Below are 21,531 nucleotides of genomic sequence, written 5' to 3'. Positions count from 1 at the left end.
CGCGCAGATCACATATACAAAGTGATAGAATTGTTCCCACCCCCCAAAGTTCAAAAGATTCTTCCAATTAAAAGTTCTGGATATGATCATGTGGACATCTTCAGGTGGTGATGAGGCCTCGGTCCGTTGACCTTGGCATATTTTGATAAAGGTTTGCAGCTGCACAGAGAAAAGAAAGCTAAGCGAGAAATAGAAACCTAAAAGCAGGAATTTATACTCCCCCCGCCACTCCTCATTTACACAACACAAGAATGTAACACCTCCAGCTCTCTTCCCAGACAATTCCCCCCTTCTCCCCACATTACTTACGGCAGCCAAAACATGCAAAGCAGTAGCAGAAGATCTTGAAGGCTGACATTCAGCCCTCCTAGCAAAAAGATGTTAGTCCTGTAAGAGAGAAAAGAAAAACATAAAAGATACTGATTACCAATCAAAAACATTTCTAGGGTTTGTCAGGATATTTTGTGTGAAAGTCTTTGATCAGCTTAGGGGCTCTAACATCCTTCTCATTGACCCACTCAGCTTGGGAAGAAGGGAAATGTTTCCAGGCTACGAGGTATTGGAGGCGACCCCTCCACTTCCGAGAGTCCAAAATTTCTTTAACTTCAAAATGTTGTTCACCTTCAATCAGCAATGGTATAGGAGGATCAGTCTGGGTTGGTCTCAGACCAGAAGTGTGTTCAGGTTTCAACAAACTAACATGGAAAACCGGATGAATTCGTCGAAGAGTTTTTGGTAGTGTCAATTGGACTGTCACAGGATTTACGATCCTTTCAATCGTGAAAGGACCTACATATTTAGGATCAAGTTTCTTCGACTTTTGAGTGGTTTGTAAGTATTTGGTGGACAAGAAAACTTTGTCACCCACTTGATAGGTCTTCTGTGGAGTTCTCTTTTTATCTGCAAACTTCTTATGAGATTGATGTGCGTCATCTAATGCTTTACGGGCAACTGGCCAGTTAAGTTGGAGTTGAGATATCCATTCGTCTAGCGACTGGATGTTAGGTCTTTCACGAGGAAGCTCAGATATGGGTACAAAGTCTTGTCCTGACGCCACTTTAAAGGGGGTGAACCCAGTACTACTATGGACAGAATTGTTGTATGCCACCTCGGCAAATGGCAATAAGTCAGCCCAATTATCCTGTTGATAATTTATGTAACATCTAAGGCATTGTTCTAACACTGCGTTAGTTCTCTCACAGGCCCCATTGGTTTGGGGATGGTGGGCGGAGCTTAAGCCCTGGGCGGAGCCTATTAACTTCAGGAATTCCCTCCAAAAGTTCGAAGTGAATTGAACCCCTCGGTCAGAAATTATACATTCAGGAACGCCATGCAGTCTATAGATATGTAGTATAAATAGTTTAGCCAACGATTTTGCCGAGGGAATCTTAGAGCAAGGTATGAAATGCACTTGTTTGGAAAACAAATTGGTTACTACCCAAATAACCGTGTGTCCAGTGCTCTCGGGTAACTCTACTATAAAGTCCATAGAGATTTCCTTCCAAGGAGCTGTTGGCCTGGCCACATTTTGTAATAGCCCTGCTGGCTTACCAGGCGGCCTTTTTGCTGAGGAGCAAACTGAGCAGCTAGCCACATAAGTCTCAATGTCCTTTTTCAATGTAGGCCACCAGAATTGTCGCTTAACAAGGTGTAAGGTCTTCACGAATCCAAAGTGACCAGCCGCTTTAGAGTCATGGGCCTGTTGCAATATTTGGCTTCTCAATGTCTCTGGTACATACAGCTTCACTCCCATCCAGGCCAAACCATCTCTAACTGTACAGTTATTCGAATGCGCCAGGAACCACTCATCCAGTTTTAGGGCTTCCTTTAATTGCGCCATCAGATCACTTGACAAATCCCCTTCTTGTTTCTTCTTTCGCGCTCTAGTGACCACCGGGGCGGCTAGCTGTTTGGTTGAAACAATCGGCCGTATCACTTCCGGACAAACACTGTTATATTGAGGCAGTCTAGATAAAGCATCCGCCATAAAATTCCTCCCCCCACCCCCCGGGATGTACTTCAGTGAAAAGTTGAACCACTTAAAATATTGGGCCCACCGAACTTGTTTAGGAGACAGTTTTCGAGGCGTTTTTAAGGCCTCCAAATTCTTATGGTCAGTCCATACCTCAAACGGGTGTTTCGCTCCTTCCAAGAAATGTCTCCATGTCAATAGAGCCCAGCAAACGGCAAAAGCTTCCTTTTCCCAGACGGCCCACCTCCTCTCGGTTTCAGTCAGTTTACGGGAGGTGTAGGAGCTGGGTTGTAGAGTTCCCTTTTCATTGATTTGAAGTAAGACCGCTCCAACTGCCACATCACTCGCATCAGCTTGGATCACGAACGGGGCATCCATATCCGGGTGCTCTAGCACTGGTTCTACAGCGAACAGTCCCTTCAGCTTTTCAAAGGCGGCTTGGCATTCCATGGACCACTCCAGCGGTTTGCTAGGCTTTGGTTTCACCTCCCCCTTAGTTTTCAAGAGATTGGTGATAGGCATTGCTATCTTAGCAAAAGACGGGATGAATTGCCGGTAAAAGTTGGCAAATCCTAAGAAGCTTTGAAGTTGTTTTCAGGTGCGTGGTGGAGCCCACTCCAACACAGCCCGTACTTTCCCTGGATCCATTTCAATGCCCTCATGCGAAATGCGATACCCCAAGTAGTCGATCTTCTCTTGATGGAACTCACATTTGGACAGTTTAGCATACAATTTAGCGGCTCGCAGTTTCTGTAGCACTGAACACACCAGTCTCACATGTTCATCCCGAGTTTCTGTGTAGATAAGGATGTCACCAAGGTAAACCAAAACCCCCTTGTATAAATGTTCGTGTAGCACCTGATTGATCATCTGCATGAATACGGCTGGAGCCCCCTGTACGCCAAAGGGGAGAACATTGAACTGGAAACAACCCATCGGGCAATTAAAAGCGGTTTTCCACTCATCCCCTTCTTTAATTCGGATTCGGTAATACGCTTCTCTCAAGTCCAATTTCGTGAAAATTTTCCCTTTAGCCAGGTGGGTTAACATGTCCTTCATCAGAGGGTACACATTTCCCACAGAAATTGCGTTCAGGTTTCTACCAAACGCTTGGAGCCATCTTTCTTTTCACGGAACAACACTGGGGCCACTACCCAAGGTCTAGCAGGTTGGATGAAACCACATTTCAATTTTTTATCGATAAACGATCTCAGCTCTTCCAATTCCCATGGTGTCATCAAATATAGCTTCGGTTTCGGAAGCGTCACCCCAGGCAGAATTTCAATACTACAATCTGTTGACCGATGAGGGGGAAGCTCATCTGAAGCCTTTTTGCTGAACACTTCTTTTAAGTCCCAATATTCTTTCGGAATTTTTTCCTCCCCCTACAAGTTTTCGGTACCTATGGAGGCTAGCTCAACCGGGTTCTGAAGCTTCTGCTGGGGTCGCCTCTCCCCTTCAGGTCGCTGATTGGTGCGTATGCGCAACGACCCTTTCCTCCAGTTCACATGGGGATTCCACTTGCGGAGCCAGGGCAATCGTAGTATTAACAGTTGCTCCATTCCAGGGGCCACAATAAAGCACCAAGTCTCTTTATGCTCCCCCATGGTCATCTCTAGGGGTTCCGTTATGAAGCGTGCAGGGCAACCCCCCGCCACTGATCCATCCAACTGGCAAAAGGCTATGGGCGTTTCTAAAGTTCTCAGTCTGATGCCCATCTCCTCAACTACTTTCATGTTGATTACACATCTCGTGCACCCAGAGTCTAGCAAGGCTAACATCTCCCCTTCAGTCCCTGAAGTGGGTACCCTTAATTTTACTGGAATGGTCATGGGGCCCTTATTTGGACTTACCAGGAAGTCGTCTTCCGAATCGGATTCACTCTCTTCAAGGAAGATCGGAGGTCCCAGCTCCTCTCCTGCCGGAGGGGCGACCTCTACAACCTCCCCCATCTTTAGCGCGGTTTCGCAAGGCTTGGCTGGGGGATTTTCAGGTTTCCTCCCTCCTCTCTGCGCCCCCTTTGGATCCAACTTGACGCTGCAGTCTGCAATCTGGTGGCCCTCCTTCCCACATTGAAAACAGGTAGTGGATCTGGGTCTTGTCATCACTCCTCCCTTCGGAGGCTTAGGGGCCTCTTGGAAGTGTGGGGGGGGGGATGGCTTGCTCCATTCAGAGTCCCCCCTGCGTCTGCTTCAGGTCAAATCTATTTCCACTTCTTCTGCCAGTAAGTACCACAGCTGCAAATCATTAGGATCCCTTCTGGAAATACACATCTGGTATACGTCTTCATTTAGACCATCTTTGTAGGCTTCTATCAGGGCTCCCTGGGACCAGCCTCGGATATGGCACGCCAGCTGTCTAAACTCTTGGGTGTAGTCGGCCACTGACCTCCTCCCTTGATTTATGGTTTTCATCCTGATCCTGGCCTTTCGCTCCACCCATGGGTCCTCAAATTTTGCCCACAGCGCAGTCATGAATACGTTATAGTTCAGCAGTTGGGGGGAGTTATCATTATACAAAGTCACCATCCACTCTGCAGCTATCCCCTCCAGGGCCCTGGTAACACATCTAACTTTGGCTGCTTCTGAGGTGAACTCTTCCCCGTATTCTTCCATATAGCTCCAAACTTGTGCTAGGAAGAAACCCAAGTCTTTGGGATTTCCCCCAAATTTCACTTCTAATGGAGGCAGCTTGAGGACTCTGTGTCTTCTAGGGATCACATCTCCCGCTGGGGGCCCCGGGGCTGCAGCTGGCTGCTGCGCTGGCGTAGGCTGAATTATGGGGGTGGGGGCAGCTTGGCTGCCCCTGGCTGAACTTGCTCCCACTTCCTCTTCATACCTTGGAGCGACGTGGGGCTGTCCGAAAGCTTCATTGAGGAGCTGCCTGGCTTGATCCAGTAACAATTCTCTCTTCTCCCTCTCTTGCCATGGTGGCTCCTCTCTCCCATGCCGTTGGGAAATGGTGATTCCAGGAGGGGGGGGCTCTTCAGGATCCCTCCAGCCAACACCCAACGACCATCTGGGCTTCTCAGCTGGAACCTCTTCCAGAGTAAGGTCGGCTAGCAATTCAGCTGTTGGCACCTCCGGCATCAGTAATGACTGCCCCCCCACAGCTCCCAGATCCTCCTGATCGCTAGCTGGAGATGACATGATGTAAAACCCCCTTGGAAGAAAACTGGATATTTTCTCCGGGTGGGCTGGTGAGGAGATTCAGAATAATGTCAGTCTGTGCTCCATTCAGAATCCAAGAAAGAAATACTTAGACTCCATAGATTAGAGAAAAGAATTCTTTTACTGAAAAATGAAATGGTAGCATCAGGTAAGATTCTGAATCTGAGAAATAAGGCACACAGATCACATATACAAAGTGATGGAATTGTTCCCACCCCTCAAAGTTCAAAAGATTCTTCCAATTAAAAGTTCTGGATATGATCATGTGGACATCTTCAGGTGGTGATGAGGCCTCTGTCCGTTGACCTTGGCATATTTTGATAAAGGTTTGCAGCTGCGCAGAGAAAAGAAAGCTAAGCGAGAAATAGAAACCTAAAAGCAGGAATTTATACTCCCCCCCCCCCACTCCTCATTTACACAACACAAGAATGTAACACCTCCAGCTCTCTTCCCAGACAATTCCCCCCTCCTCCCCCCGTTACTTATGGCAGCCAAAAGATGCAAAGCAGTAGCAGAAGATCTTGAAGGCTGACAGGTGTCATACTCTAATTGGTAACTACAGGGAAAAATTTGCTTAATAAGAAAAGATAATGTGAAATTGTAACAGGACAGACAAAAGTATAAATATAATGATTTGAATTGAGATGATTAAAACAAAGTGGAGAAAATTAGAAGAGGTGAAAAACTATGTAGAAAATATAAAATGGTAATAAGATATGGAATAGAATATAAAAATGAGCATGAAATTGAGTTTTGTGTCTGTATGAAGAAGTGATAACCTGGGACTGTGCTATTTTCAAAAAAGATGTGTTATTTGTATTTTGTTTTTGTGAAAACCCAAATAAAATTTTCAAAAAAAAAAGAATGCTCCATTTATTCAAGCTTGGTCTTATTTTCCTGGGTTACGTGTGCATCCTCCAAAACAAAGCATGGGGCTGTAACTGTGTATGCAAAAATGCCTAACAAAAGTGAGAAATGTTCATGAGCATACAGAAGATGCCTGTGCTTTGCTCTGCAGAATGCCCACATCCTGTTCATTTACGTAAGATGGCAAGATATCCATGGAAACACTGATGTTTATAGCCATTGTGTTGTCTACCCAGCAGTAAAGAGGTCCTGAGTTTACAGCAGAAAGAAGCCTTAGAAATACAAAATGATACAGCAAAACATTACTTGGATCTACCAATAAATAAAAAAATAATGCTTAAGCTACAGACAGGAGTGGCACTTTCTTGTTAGACCTTCTTTCTTAATTCTGAATACAGAGAATAGATACAAATACACTGTATTCTTCCATTGTGATATATAAAGAAAATTCACCATGTTGTGAATCTGTAAAGTGACCATTTAGTGGCTGTTACTGTTTATTGCATCTCAGGAAATGATAAACGCATTGTAGGTAACAATATATTACTACTCTGTTGATTAGCATTATCTTTAGTAAGAAGGTAAAAGGTTACCTTCCAGATTTTCAAGATGATAATTGTAGCTTGTTTTATCCCCATTGACAATGATGATTGGACTGAAGTCTACTTTTGATTTTCAAGGACCAAGTGAAGCTTTAAAGTAATGTCACTCTAGGCCTAGTCTAAAGTCTAGTCTAAGTATTAGATTGCATTGGCTCAGAAGCCTCTTCCATTCCACTATCTGTCCACAAGGATCCATTGGAACTTTTGCGATCTTTACAGATAGGCTAAAAAGACAATGGGTCACAATTTAGTCTTACGAGATATTCTTCCTCTGACACCAGCGTTTCTCTTTTTTAATCTTCCATAGCTTGGGGCAAACAAAGCTCCTTCTCTGTTTTTTATTACCACAGACTAGTACTTCTTGGAATAGCATAAATCATATTGTACTTGATCCATTTAAAATGTCTCCTTCCTGACAAACCCCATAGAAATGAATATAATTTAGCTTGAAACAAGGTAAGTAAATGTGCATGAAGGGCTCTGGTGAGCCATATCCATATCCTATGAGAGCTGGCTCTTGAATGATAATATCTAATGGAGGCAAAGTATTTTTACATAACCATTTATGTTTAATGCCTCTTTTTGCTGGGAGCAGAAATATTCTCTTTAGGAATCCTTATTAATATAATTAGGTGTTCCACACGATACATACAATGTTCGCTAATTTATATTCTTTAAAATCTAATGTAGAATCGTTGTTTCATTTTGGGCAGAGCTGACACATCTATGTTTAAACTCATGTTTTTATCTGGCTATTTCAATTTCTACGAATTGAGTATTCCCCTGTTTGTGTTTGTAGACATTGTGACATGCTTAGCCATGGATTTCTGTGGGATCCATTTAATTTCAGGCTCAAGGGACACCACTTGTATGGTGTGGCAAATAGTTCAGCAGGTGAGTTGGCTTTTGTGGAACTCTGCAAGCCGTTTGTGCTGTGGGGTGCCATGTTTTCTGATTGCATTAATTTACAGATGGGATAGAAAGATCAGAAAGTGAGGTATAGTATATTCGTTCAAATGTTATAAAATATAAAAGGGTTACTTGAGTCTAACACAGTTGGGAATTTGTAGAGGGCTTATAGAACCATGAGGGATACATTGTGGCATATCTGAAAAGAAGTACTTGTGCATGAAAACTTACATGAACATGAAAATCACTGGGGTGAGGTGAGGTAAGATGGGAGCCCAGTGATGGCATTTGCATTGCTAATAAATGGGAGAGGATTTGTTTTGGGCTGCTGTTTTTGTTTGGTTTCATTATGACTTTGTGCTGCTCAGAATTGTGATGGGTAGCCATGCAAATCTTTTTAAATAAATTAATAAAAAATAAATTTATAAAAAGGTTGTTCTTGTACTGATTGTTCTTGTAACTCCTTTAAAAATAATACTGTGCATTTAAAAGGCCCAGTCCTTTGTTCACTGTTTAGTCAGTGCTTTAAATGTAAGTGCAAAATAGAACTCTTGCTATATAGGTTAGTTCTGAGGCACAAATGAAGAAATAATTCCTTTTTATTCTTTTATACATCCTGAGATTAAGTTTTCTTTTTGGATTTTTTGAGCTAAAGTGTTGCTTGTGACTCTGAAGAATTAATTGAATTGATATGTTTTCCTCCTGTTTTATCTGTTTTGTTTACTTATTTTGGTAGCAGTTTCAGAAGATCCAGTTTTGTTTTCATCATGGTCAATAAAATGGCAGCTCAGCACCTGCTAGCTGCCATTTTATTAGCAACTATGAGCTGCATTTTATTTTACCTTGGATGAAATAAATCTGCCTTTATACCGTTACGTTACCTTTATTAGCTGCATTTTATTTTACCTTTGGTGACTTTCTAAACTTACAGCTATCATAATAAACTACAGCCCAATTTGAAGCAATGTTAAGTGGGTCTAAATAGTAGGCTAATGATAATCATGATGGTAGTGAGCAGGAAGAGGTAGCTAAACCTTTCCTTCCTTGGCTGCAGAAGTTCTTTAGTCTCTGCCTTCATCTATAATAAGAATGTTTAATATATTAAGAAGCATTATGCTTCATTAAAGTAGAAAGTTTAGGACAAAATGATGTCAGGTTTGGGGCAGATATGCTGCTTTGAAAATATCTTGTCTTTTAATATAACTGCTTCTTTCCAATATTTAACTGCAGGGAGGAGTACCAATAGGATTGGCTCCTAAACCTTTGCAGATTCTCTATGGACATACCAATGAAGTGTCTTCAGTTGGCATCAGTACAGAACTGGACATGGCAGTGTCAGGTGCCAGGGTATGCTTGCTTGTTTGTTTCCTAAGTCTTCATTCAAAATAAGGAATATTGCTTCCCTGGCCTAAAGTACCTAATCAGTCTCAAGTGAACCTTGAATATGCAATTCATTCTTACCAGGCCGTTTACATTTCTAAGTTGTTCCCTTGTGGTAAATGAGCTATGCCCACTTCTTTGGAAGTATTTCCCTTTTTGCACATCTGCTTCCAGGCAAATACATGCATGATAACTTACTGGCAAACATTCAACATAGGACCATTTTGGAGTTTGGTTTTAAAAAAGGTCTTCTATTTTGAAATGTATTTCCAAAAACATTCTTCCTTCCTCTCTTCTGCAGAGAATGGAATGCATTCAACAAAATATATAGAATGTTTTTAAAACTACAATGTGGATGCATAATGAACAGTTGAGGCTGAGAGGAACTGCATTATTTAAAAGTCATTAATATAAAGTGCTGTTATAAATAATTGCTGTTAAAAGTCTTATTTGCCTCATAAAACATTGCTTAGATAGGATAATAGGAACTGCAGTGGAGCAGTAGTTAGAATGCAGGCTACTTCTGCTGACTGCTGGCTGACTGCAATTTGGCAGTTGGAATTTCACCAGCCTCAGGGTTGATTCTGTCTTCCATCCTTCCTTGGTGGGTAAAATGAGGACCCAGGTTGTTGGGGGCAATATGCTGACCCTGTAAACTGCTTAGAGAGGGCTGTAAAAACACTGGGAAGCAGTATACAAGCCTAAGTGCTATTGCTAGAATCCATTGAAAAATTTCTGCCTGGATGGATCTTTTCTGTGTGCCATTCTGGGCATGCTGACTATTGTATTAAAAGCACAGAGGCTAGTGTTATTACACTATGAATTGGTTCTCACATTCTTCCAGTTTTGAGATATCTCTGTTTGGTTTTAATAGGATGGAACTGTGATTGTCCACACAATTCAGAAGGGGCAACATATGAGGACTCTAAGGCCACCTTGTGAGAGTTCTCTCCAGATCATTGTTCCTAATCTGGCTGTATCTTGGGAAGGACACTTAGTTGTTCATACCAGCATAGAAGGAAAAACATCTCTCAAGGTATGAAGACAGCAGAATGCACAGGGGCTGCATTGTTTTTTTTTCTAGAGATGGAGGTAAATTAACTGCGTGATTGCAATAGTAATGGGAGTTTCTTATTGTCATTCAGCATTCTCAAGGCTAGTCCTTCCCTCCATCACACCATGGAATGGTGCATATAAATGTATGTCTAGATACATACAAATATATACCTGTAATCTGGGACTCATAATAGGTGTATATTTATGTTTATATAAACCATTTATTCATGTTTTATTGTCCAGAAAAATAGGCAAAGAGAGATATGGGAAAGCCCTTTCAATGTGTGAATTCAGTTACATAGATGTGGCTTAATCAAAATGCAGCAACTTTTGCCTGTACATGAATTAGTATGGACAAAGTATTGGAATTAATTCTTTACTGTGACTCCTACCTCTATAGTGTAAGGTTGCGCAATTTATTTGGGAGGGAAAGGCTTTGCAACACACAGAAATGACAAAAGTAACTTTGGTCTGAGATTTACTGAAGTAGCCAAAGCTGTATCCAGGATGATGATACTGCTGGAGGGAAGCTTCTATAGCTCTTTTTCCCAAGCAAATCCCAGACATTTCACTGTCTCAGTCTAAGAATTTAGTATCTGTCAGATCTGTGTATCTGCCATTCTTCAGTGGAAGAAGAAAGGAGGGGGGAAGTTGGTACAAGTAAACCTTTTTGATGTAACCTGAATATATTAAATCCTATATTGATCCTGTATAACTTGCATATGATATACAACTGGAAGAGTGGAGCCAGATGTCCAGGATCTTGGCACCTCTTGAAGAGATAAGATGTGAAGGAACCATAAAAATTGCAATTCTGGAAGACTCTCCTGGGAACTCTGCTAAGATACGTTCCAGAGAAGGGGAGGGGGGAATTAACATGTTGGTTCTTTGTTTAACTAAATCCACATCTGAATAAGGGGAGGGATTTTAACTTCTATGACTGTATGTCTGGGGATATTTTAGACTCTGCTTTGCCTAGTGTTGAGATAAAATCCCTTTCAATAAAGGATTCCTTTTGAACCACTTGGTTTTCAGGAGTTCATTCTTTTCGACTAAAGGGAAAAAGTCTAATGCTTACAGAATCCCTATTAGCCTAAACCAGGGGCCTTCAAACTTGACAGCTTTAAGACTTGTGGACTTCAACTCCCAGAATTCCTCCTGCAGTCATGTTAGCTCAGGAATAAAATAGAATGGAATGGAATAGAATAGAATTCTTTATTGGCCAAGTGTTACTGGACACACAAGTCTTGGTGCAAATGCTTTGAGTGTACATAAAAAATAAATTCATCACATTCGTCATACAATTCTGGGAGTTGAAGACCACAAGTCTTAAACTTACCAAGTTTGAAGACCCTTGGCCTAAACTCAATGTTATGTAATAGAATTACCCATTTTGGCTGATTAAATGTTGCCTCTTAATGTTATAATGTTATGGCTATATTTGATATGAATAAAAAGAGTCCTCCAGTCTGCCAGCTTGGAGAGTAATGATGATGATGATGATGATGATTGCTTAGTTTTAATTGCCTTTTCAGCAATGATCTTTTGCAAAATTGGTTCCGGGGTAAAGTTCAAAACCAAATGCCATCATGTATTTGTAATTTAATTGGAAAAAAACAATTTTGAGTTGCGTGGTTGTCATTTTGCTTCTAGATATGCATCTTAACAGTGTTGGAGAAATTGTGGCTTTCTCTTTTCCCAAATGTCAAGATACTGCTTAAGAATTTAGAGGTGGAGCCCAGTTGCCAAGTTGTAGAGACTCTTAGTAGATTTTAGCCTTTCATATCTACTCTTTCTTGAATGTAATCAGTTCTGCAACTGATATTCTGTAACATTCACTTTTCTGTAAATGTTGGCAACCTTTTATTTGCATGTCCTCTGCAGACTAAAATACAGTCATACTCTCCAAATTAAAAAATGGGTAGAATTTCACAAAGTCACCACATTTTGTAAGGTTTTGCATTCTCATATACAAAATTTTAATTTCCATGGGATCTGAAATTATTAACAACCCCTAACTTACACCCTATCTACAAAATTTGATAACCTAGACATATTCCCACACTTGTATATGTAAATTTTATGTAAATTCAAAACCCTGAAGAGAGATTACATGCCATGGGCATCTTCTTTTTATAATGGTGCTACAAAAAATACTATTACAGAATTTAAAATTTATATGGGGAAATGTTGTTGCTCAAGGCTTTTCCCTCTCTTTTATTGTTTCTTTGATTTTCTGCCCAGGATAAGAATGCATTGCATCTCTACTCTGTGAATGGGAAGTATTTGGGCTCTGAGAGCTTGAAGGAAGAAGTGTCGGATCTTTGTGTGACTGGAGAGTATATTGTAATAGGGAGTCTACAGGGATTTCTCTCCATAAGAGATCTCTACAGGTAAAGGGAAGCTTGAAAAAGAAGTCTGTTTCCAATGACTTGTAATGTTGACAACTTCAATCCTTGAGGGCCTACGATCAATCAGCAGTTCTCAATTCATAGTCTATGATCCTCCTCCAACAACTATTATTGTTTATATAGAAGGAATCTCATATGCTGAATACTAAGAAGCAAATTAATTCCTTGTTGGTTAGTTATGTGCTGTTTACGAATTTGAGCTCTTATTATTCCTTTAACTACTAATCATGCTTTAGAATATCAGGAAACAATTTATCTGAATCTCAGCCAACTTCCTGATTTGTGTTTTATTGCTGGTCGCTACTGTTTTGTCATTTTTGTCTTTCCACTCTAAACGTTTAGACAGAGCCGTAGTGAATACAGGTAGTCCTCAACTTACGACTACGGTTGAATCCAAAATTTATGTTGCTGAGCAAGAAAGTTGTTAAGTGAGTTTTGCCCCATCTTACAACCTTTCTTGTCATTGTTGTTAAGTGAATCACTGCTGTGGTTAAGTAAGTAACATGCTTGTTACGTGAATCTGGTTTCCCCATTGACTTCTTATGTCAGAAGGTTACAAAAGATGAACATATGACCCTGGGACACTGCAGCTGTCATAAATACATGCCAGTTGCCAAGCATCTGAATTTTGATCACCTGACCATAGGGAAGCTTCTCAGCAGTAATAAGTGTGAAAAATTGACATAAATCACCTTTTTCAGTACAATTTATAAAATTCAAAGTGTAACTTTGAATGGTCAGTAAATGAATGGTTGTAAGTTGTGGAGTTCGTTATTTCATGTTATATTGTGGTAGTTGCTGTGGCTACTTTTCTAGTTCTGCTGGGTACTTCTGGTTAATTGTTGACAACTGTCCATTCCAAATTTCCTTCTGTAGTTTATACAAACGCACACTACACCAAAACACCATTTTTGAGGAGAATTCTGAGAAATTGGGTGGGGGGAGAGATACAAGTACAGTCAAGAGCAGATGTTGCACAACTAGCTTTATTTAGCATGAATCTGAATCCAATCAATAACAGTTATTCGATTTTCAGTGAACTCCCTTGTATCAGCCAATTGGGAACAGAAACAAGTTATATTTTTTGTTTGAGTAGTGCACCATGTCCTAGATACAGGTGTCAAATTAGAAACTCAGTACATAATGCTTCATAAGACTTGCTGGTAGATGTCAGCAATTTCTATCTTTTAATATAAATTGCCTATTTAGTGCTTTTTGGTCTACTGTAAATAATCAATGTTTGTTATTTATTTATTTCAGCCTGAGCCTTAGCTCCTCCCCTTTAGCCATGCGGCTGCCAATTCACTGTGTCTCTGTTACCAAAGAGTTCAGCCACATTCTGGTGGGTCTTGATGATGGCAAGTTGATTATCATTGGTGTTGGAAAGCCAGCAGAGGTAAAACCTACCATCAAGAACTTTATCTACCGAACAATGGGAAGCTCATTTATTTCTGCTTTCCGGCTGAGCAAGCGATCACTTCTGTGGCAGGGCAAACTTCAAAGCAAATTTGACCTTTCAAAAGGAAAGAAATAATTCCCAAGACATTCTTAGAGGTTCTTTAACAGGACTGATGCAAAAGAAAGAGGGAATGTAGAGGGGAACCCACAGGGGGAAAGGTGCTGAACTAACATACAAATTTTATTGACTTAGCCTGAATGTCTAAAAGTGCTTTCTAACTGGAGTGAACCTGCTTAGTGCCACCTGCAATTTAATACTTAATTCTCAACATTAACCTGTCACCACTGTTTAAAATGAATGACATTAGCTTCTAGAAGAGCACTGAATAGACAACAGTGGGCTACTTTGGAACCATTGTGGCTTTGCTTAGCTGCATTCCTACTCCATTTTTTAAAAAAATGCTATTACAGATCCATCTTTTTGTTGTTAATTAGATTTATGCAAAGGGCACTGCTTTTCATCCTCGGAGTGGATGCAACTTGGATGCCAACTAAAATTATACAGTGTTTATTGGGCATTTCCTTTAGTCTACAGCACAAAAGGGATATCACCAAAATATTTTCTAGAGCAAATGAAGCAAAGCCCTTCAATGACCCACTGGGCTTTCTGAGCTGATGGGATACTGCATTATGGCGTCTGTGAAAATGATTCTCCTAATTTCGGAGAGATGCCTACTAGTATTTTCTTAACTCAAGCAAACCTCTGCACTAACCTCTTCAGAAGAAACCAGGAAATGACTGATGCTTATTAGTTTTATTGAGGACAATATAAAAACTTTGCAGGCTGTTTCTCAAGTGGGGGAGGTGTCTAAGCCCTTTTCAAATCTCTGGAATATCCAGGTTATAACTGATATCTAAGCCATTCACTCTCTTAGTTCAAGTTGTCAAGGTGAAGTCAACCTTTGACTTCATTCAAAGTCAGACACAGTCAAATGCTGCACTATTATCATGATTAGTTAAATTATTTACTTGCCAAAAAGATGTGTGTTGTTTACCACAAAACTAGTATGCCTTTAATTGCACAACCCAGCCAGGTCATTTGATTGCTGACCTAGGTTTTGAGTCTCTTATTTATTTACTTATTTATTGCATTATAAATTGCATCATTTAACACTGTTTGCACTGATTAAGATTAATGTATAGGTTTCCCACCACAATAATTTTCTTCTTCCATTCCCTGTTTTTGCTGTTATTTTTCAAACATTGTCAAGTGTTTTACCTCTAAACATATGGTGTAAAGACTATGTGTTCATTTAGCGTTAGCTCTGAAACATATTTAGAAGACTGCCTAGTGAGGTTGTTCAGTTTGCAACCTTAAACAAAATCGATTGTTTTATAGAAGTTCTTTTCTGTTTATATTTTAAAACCAAATAGCGACAAAAGGCACCATAATCTTGATATATAAGTTCTGTTTTCTTCAACCTACAAAGCTTTTTTAGGGCATTCAAGGATGCCTCTTTAAAATCACTTGACAATGTGACTCTTTAACAATGTATTTGAGAGAATTCCACTTTGTGCCCTCTATTTGTTTTCCTTAGGATTGTCCAAACACTGAAATACTTTAGAAATAAATTGCCATTGTGTTGTGTATATGTGCTCTATCTTTTGCTGTCTGCGCTTCTGTAGAACCATCTGAATTTTTTATTTAATTTATCCCCCTTATCCTACTTTCCCCTTCCTTTTTGTGTCTCTGGCTTACTTTAAACAGATGCGTGCTGGCCAACTCTCCCGAAAATTGTGGGGTTCAAGCAAACGGATCAGTCAGATTTCATCTGGAGAAACTGAATATAATACTCAAGATTCCATGTGATATCTGCTACTATCATCTTTTGCGATTCATACATTTATTTAATCTTCCAATCATACCTCCCAACTTTCTCAGTTATATTGCAACTACAGCACAATTTCTACAGGCACATATGTATATTAGTATACAACACTTATTTTGTTGTGCGAAGTAGAAGCAATAAGCTAATTCAATCTTTTTAAACACATTGTGAGCAGTGGTGGGATTCAATTTTTTTTTACTACTGATTCTGTGGGCATGGCTTGGTGGGCGTGGCAGGGGAAGAATACTGTAAAATCTCCAGTCAGAGGGGGTATTTGCTGGTTCTCCAAACTGTTCAAAATTTCCGCTACCAGTTCTCCAGAATTGGTCAGAACCTGCTGAATACCACCACTGATTGTGAGATTAGACAGACAGACAGACAGACAGACAGACAGATAAATGGACAGACAGACAGACAGACAGATTGTAAGTATGGGTGTATATGTTTGTGTTTTAAAGTGAATGCTGAAAATTTAACTGACATATGACAAACCAGTAGATTTAACAACTATCAACAATGTAAAATATTTTGACAGTCACTAAATTTGCTTGTACTGACAGTTGGACATAAATGTCAGAATCAGTAATTATGTGGCTATTCATTATAACATTATTCTATACCCTCCTTTACATAACATGCTGCTGTTTTGGCATAATAGAATTCACAGTTTGTGTTCAAAGTGGCCTTGGCCACTGGAGAAGTAGTTGCTGTCATGCCAAAAAAGAATTAGAGATCTAGTTTTCATGTCCTCCTTGACAAAAGGCGTCTTCTGGATCTTGGTCAATGTCTCTATACATTATTTAACTATATAAATCAACAAAACAATTATTTAAAAAAACAAACCAATGCCTTTCTAGCTCTTGGAAACTGAATGAGAAATTTATTTAAACTCACCTATTTAAGGTGGGAAATGGATGGCTGTCAGTGCAATTTGCTGTACTCAGAAGTCAGCTTTCTGAAAGTAGATCTGTTGAACAGGTTGAAGGTGCAAGTTGAATGGTTAATATATGAACATAAATGACAAAAATAGAGGACCAACAGATGAGTTCTTAATTTTGTGGGATTTAGCACAGAAATTTCATTCTTCAGGGTATCTGATTCAGTATTATTAAATGGTAACTGAAACCATTTTTCCTGCTAAATATTAAATTTGAGTATTAATACATTAATGTACTCCATGCATAAAAACATTGGGATAGTCCTCCTGATTTTACATTTGCAATAGCAGGGAGAGGGAGATACCATATATAGGGCTAGATAGTTCTTTTGGTCAGAAAATGGTAGCTTAGCAGCTTTGCTTGGTTCTTTAAAGGCCAGTGTATATATGCATGATTGAATCTCATCTTACACATCTGAAAGAGCTACCAGTTCTATGCTGTAAATGGTAATCATTTTTATAACGGAATTATGCAGAATTATGGTATAATAACATTTCTTAACTGTACAAATTATTTCAGTGCTGGGAAATGTAAATAAGAGATGCTACAAATATATATCTTCTCTGTATTTCTCCAGGTTTTATTTTGCACAGTGTGAATTGTAATCCTGAGGATTTATTTTTAAACAAATTAGATGTTAAATATAGGCAATTGTGTACTGGGAAAATGATGCCTTGGTTGCAAAGTCTTTGAGTTGACGATTTTCTGATTCCTCAAGTGAAAAACATCTTTTTGTTATAATACCCTTTTATGTTCACTGTTGTAAGAAAAAATGCAGGCTTATCAAGTACATGAATATTCTAGTGTGCCATATATACCTTATGGAGGTGGATTTATAACTTTCTCCTGGTTCCTTTGAGGCTCAAAAGTTGAACTACAAGAGAAACACAAGAAAATATCAAGTTAACCCTTAATTTTGGGTTGAAATTTTATAGACTGTATCACCGATACAGATCATTCATTTTTATTATTATTTCTTCAAAGACTGTATTGTCTTTTATTCTGCTTAGATACATACATTTTTAAATATCTTTCTGTAGTCTAAGCTTCAATCTTTTCCTTGGATAAGACTAATTGAAAACGGGACTAATATTTAAGGGGATATGCAGAATGTTCTGGAAAAATGTTATATTTTACTAATTTTGAGTGTAAAATAATTGTGGGCAAAAAGCAGACTTGGGGTTAATCTTAAAGTTAAGCAGAGTCTGGACTGTTTAGTACATAGATGGAAATAGCTGTGGGAACTCCAGAGTTGTGAAGTAGATAAGGAAGTTGAAAGCACAGCCCAGAAGAAGGGAACTGCAAGCTATTTCTGAATTGTTGCCAAGAAAGTGACATAGATATATCTATGAAGTCACCAGGAGCTCTACTGAAAGTTGACTTTTTCAACAATTTTATAGAAGAGTCTAAAGAAAGGTCACACAAGATTGAACTTCAAAATATGTTAAAAGATGTATGAGAAAGTTGGAATAGAAAACATTAGCATTACCAAAGATAATCAAAAAGCATTTGATGTTTTTGACATGAAGTTGGGTTGTGAGAATTTAAAAACTGAAGGATTATTAATCAATGTTGCAGACTGAACCATTTCTGTAAAAGCATCTAGATGCTAAATTTAAATATGGACTGCATGTAAAGGATATTCTAGGGCATTATATTAATGGTTTTGCAATTGTATATTTGATATGTATATATTTTGAAATGTGTTTAAAATTTCAGAGATTTCAAGTGAGCCAATTCGAAGACCTCCATTCCAGGAAAATAATGTATATTTTCTATATAAAACTCTCTTATATGAGCTTCAAAAAGCCTCTTGCTAGAAATTTCTCAGCTATTTACCAGAGCCTACAGAACATTTTGGTTTCTTGGAGATAATTTATAATTTAAAAAATGAAATGTTAGTGTATATTCAAAAATAATCACATTTTTAAAATGGTTTTTTATTAAAATCTGGTAGCGGAAGCCATCCAAATGTCCTTTTTAAATGCGGTATGATTATTTATTTATTCAAGATGTGCAAAAGATTTTCTGGGCTCTTTGCTATATAAGGCTAAGAATAGTTTTGACAATTAGTAATTTTAACTCCTGTTTTAGTAACTGTATTTTATATAGTTATTCATGTACTTCTTTTAGGATGCAGAAAGTGTCTCAAAATTGATTTAATATCTGTTGTAACAAAAATATATGAAATATCAGATGTCATTCTCTCAATATTTTACAAAAAGCAAATATTAATTTGCATTAGTTTTGGTGATAATTTACTAGTATAGAGAATGATACCCCCCCCCTAATGCAAATTAATATTTGCTTTTTGTAAGATGTTGTTTATGGGAATCAACATTAAAAATAGATTCAATGGTGTACTAAAACACTATAATACAAATTCACATTTTGTTTCCAAAGATACTACAGAATTGATGATGTTCCATAGCATGTGAGGGAGGCCCCAGAATCAATCAGTCAATCAATCTCTGTTATCTTGGCTCAAATACTTCGTTGGGAGCAGGTGTCTGTAACACTCATGTCTAGCTGTCTCCCTAGCTCCAAGGAGACATGACTAGGACCAGAGCATGGCGGGAATGATTGTGGGCTTAAATCTGAAAATTATACATATGCATTCTGTGGTATTCTTCTGACTGGTGCTCTAACTGGTGCCTTTGAATTGAGTTTGATACCTAGCAACTGGATGGATGGATGGATGCTTGCTATCTTGGCTGTCTTTAGAAAAAAGACTCTTAGTATATTAATTAACTTTTAATGTTTTCTTACAAGTGTCATACATTTGAATATCAGAAAAGTGCAGGATTAATATTTCTCAGTATTTAAATCAGGCTTTTTAAAAAAAACAACAACAACCCTTTCTCAATATTTGCTCAGTTTTTCCAGGACTGTGCTTATGTTCAGATCAGTCAGAGGATAGCACTTCTCAGTGCTCCAGGTTAGTCCAGTGGCAGTCTTTTTGCATAGCTACCTGTGCACATCCATGATATTCGTGATATTTGTACTATTTACATGCCATTGAAATTCACCATCAGAGATTGCTAATTCTAACTTAAAACAAATTGAACCACTTTAGGAAAATGTCTGCAGTTTTCAGGGCTGTGCTGTCATGAATTGTAAAGAAATAATTTCCATTGTTAAAGCTTCCTTCCAACACCACTTTGCTATCAAAAATGCATATATTAGTAGGCATGAAGTTTGCCTTATTTGATACTACGAGAGAGAGAGAAAGTGCCACAAAAGCTAGCATTTTAGACTGTCTTCCATTAATTAAGAACTGGCTTTGGAAATTGTCCTGGCATCAAACAAATTTTCTTTTACGAAATTCAGCATTACACCTAACCAGTGCCTCTGCATTTGCTTAAAACATCACACTTAAAAGTAAAAAGAACACGAAGCCTTCTATATATGAGGGCAAATAATCTAATGCTGATTATTCTAATAATACAATCTTGACTTCAAATGCCAAAAATGCCTTCAAATTTTAGATGGAAGTGTTTTTATATAATTAAATTTTACCTAGCCATCATGGAATGTTAAAACCTAGCTCTCAATCTTTTGTGCAATATCTTTTCTTTATTTCTGGTGCTTTGAAGATTAAATAATATTCTATTTAACGTTTAATGATTTTAAGCTTGTATGTATGTATATTAGCTAACAGTGAACTGGTTTCTGTACAACATGGTGAGAAATGTTTTAAAAATTGCACTTTGTAGGATTTGTAATTTAAACCTTTTTAAAATGCTTGCATATTTTGTACATAAAATGATTGTCAAATTAGCTTTGTATATAACAAGGTTTGAAGCCAATTAAATTTTAAAAATGGACCTATGACTAGTCTCTTAATGAATGATAGAATTGTTTCCTATTTCCCAAAATACAGTGCCAGTGTATCTGGCTAGATACAGTCTCATGGGCAGAATTCAGATGTCCATATGGACTTTTAACCTTCATTCTCCTGGAGAAAATAAATTCAAATGGTAGCAGTTCTGAGCATGTTCAGAAGAGAGACTGGAGTATGACTGGAGGGGTGCAGTCTTTCACTTGTCTGAAAAGAAGCTTAATTTGTATGTTTTTACTGAGCTTTGTAGACTTTTTTAGAGTAAAGCATTGCAAATTACAGAAAATACTAATTTTAGGCAGGAAAACATATTGTGTCTTTCAAAAATACATTTTAATCCTATAATTTTTAAAAAATGCAATGTTTTCAGCTAGGAGGCAGGAGGCAGATCACTGTGCAGGTGGCAGTGGCCAGATGTTTTCATTCAAACAGGTTTGGGAAGTCACTGTCTCTCCTCCCATCCCTTCATGGAATAATAGTGCATAATAGCAGAGAGCAGGGTTTTTGCAAGGTATGAACAACCTTTATGGATCTCTTACAGCACATCAATTGTAAGCCATAGTCCTTTACCACCAACTCACACTGTGGAAACTCTCAAGGACACTGGAGGGAAAATAAATCTAGTTGTGCTCATTGCTGGATATGTTTAGGAAATGTTCATTTCAGAAACAGCATTTTGTTGAACTTTCTATTAATGATTTCAAAAAGGACACCTTTTATATTTAAACAAAAAAAATGAAGCACATCATTAAACACTAGCTCATGGATTTCATTAAAAAGATCAGCAGTTGGCTTGGGGGAGTGACTCTGCAAAGTATTCAATTTACTTCATTTACAAAGGGACAAAAGCCACCTAGAGTTGAGAGTCAGACGACATACAAATTTAACAAATTATTACTATATAACTCAACAATGTAAAATCACAGCTGGCATTTCCTTAACTGGTATTGGTCTTCTAATGCAGAGGTTGCCCATCAGTGGTCCATGAGAAAATTTTGGTGGTCCGCAGTGCACCTGTGTCTGCAACAAGTGCCACCAAGCCTCCTCCAATTGTGCTTCTCTTCCTCGCCAGAAGCACTCACATGCCCAGTGGGAAGG

General features: G+C 38.6%; 2 protein-coding genes across 9 annotated transcripts in view; one reads left to right on the top strand and one right to left on the bottom strand.

The window, feature by feature from the left end:
- Positions 1-20,419, top strand: part of NBEAL1 (neurobeachin like 1) — a 120,415-nt gene extending 99,996 nt beyond the window's left edge. For 6 of the 7 annotated variants that reach the window (XM_087915547.1, XM_087915492.1, XM_026696757.2 and 3 more), the window contains 6 exons: positions 7,411-7,505; positions 8,751-8,867; positions 9,775-9,936; positions 12,201-12,349; positions 13,628-13,763; positions 15,534-20,419. In XM_087915547.1, the coding sequence (XP_087771673.1) occupies positions 7,411-7,505; positions 8,751-8,867; positions 9,775-9,936; positions 12,201-12,349; positions 13,628-13,763; positions 15,534-15,635 (761 nt within the window). In that variant the 3' untranslated portion in view covers positions 15,636-20,419. The other variant, XM_087915379.1, reaches the window with a different exon arrangement.
- LOC113433940 (alpha-aspartyl dipeptidase-like) overlaps positions 16,489-21,531 on the bottom strand; it is a 32,395-nt gene continuing 27,352 nt past the window's right edge. For both annotated transcript variants that reach the window (XM_087916499.1, XM_087916562.1), the window contains 2 exons: positions 17,411-17,466; positions 16,489-16,621 (listed from right to left, as the gene is read on the bottom strand). In XM_087916499.1, the coding sequence (XP_087772625.1) occupies positions 17,455-17,466 (12 nt within the window). In that variant the 3' untranslated portion in view covers positions 16,489-16,621; positions 17,411-17,454. The remainder of the gene's footprint in view (positions 16,622-17,410; positions 17,467-21,531) is intronic.

The sequence above is a fragment of the Pseudonaja textilis genome, chromosome 1 (assembly GCF_049901715.1).
Source record: "Pseudonaja textilis isolate UNSWEBS1 chromosome 1, rPseTex1.2, whole genome shotgun sequence".
Classification (NCBI taxonomy): Eukaryota; Metazoa; Chordata; class Lepidosauria; order Squamata; family Elapidae; genus Pseudonaja; species Pseudonaja textilis.
Note: the sequence above shows the minus strand (reverse complement) of the source record. Positions and strands in the feature narration are given on the sequence as shown.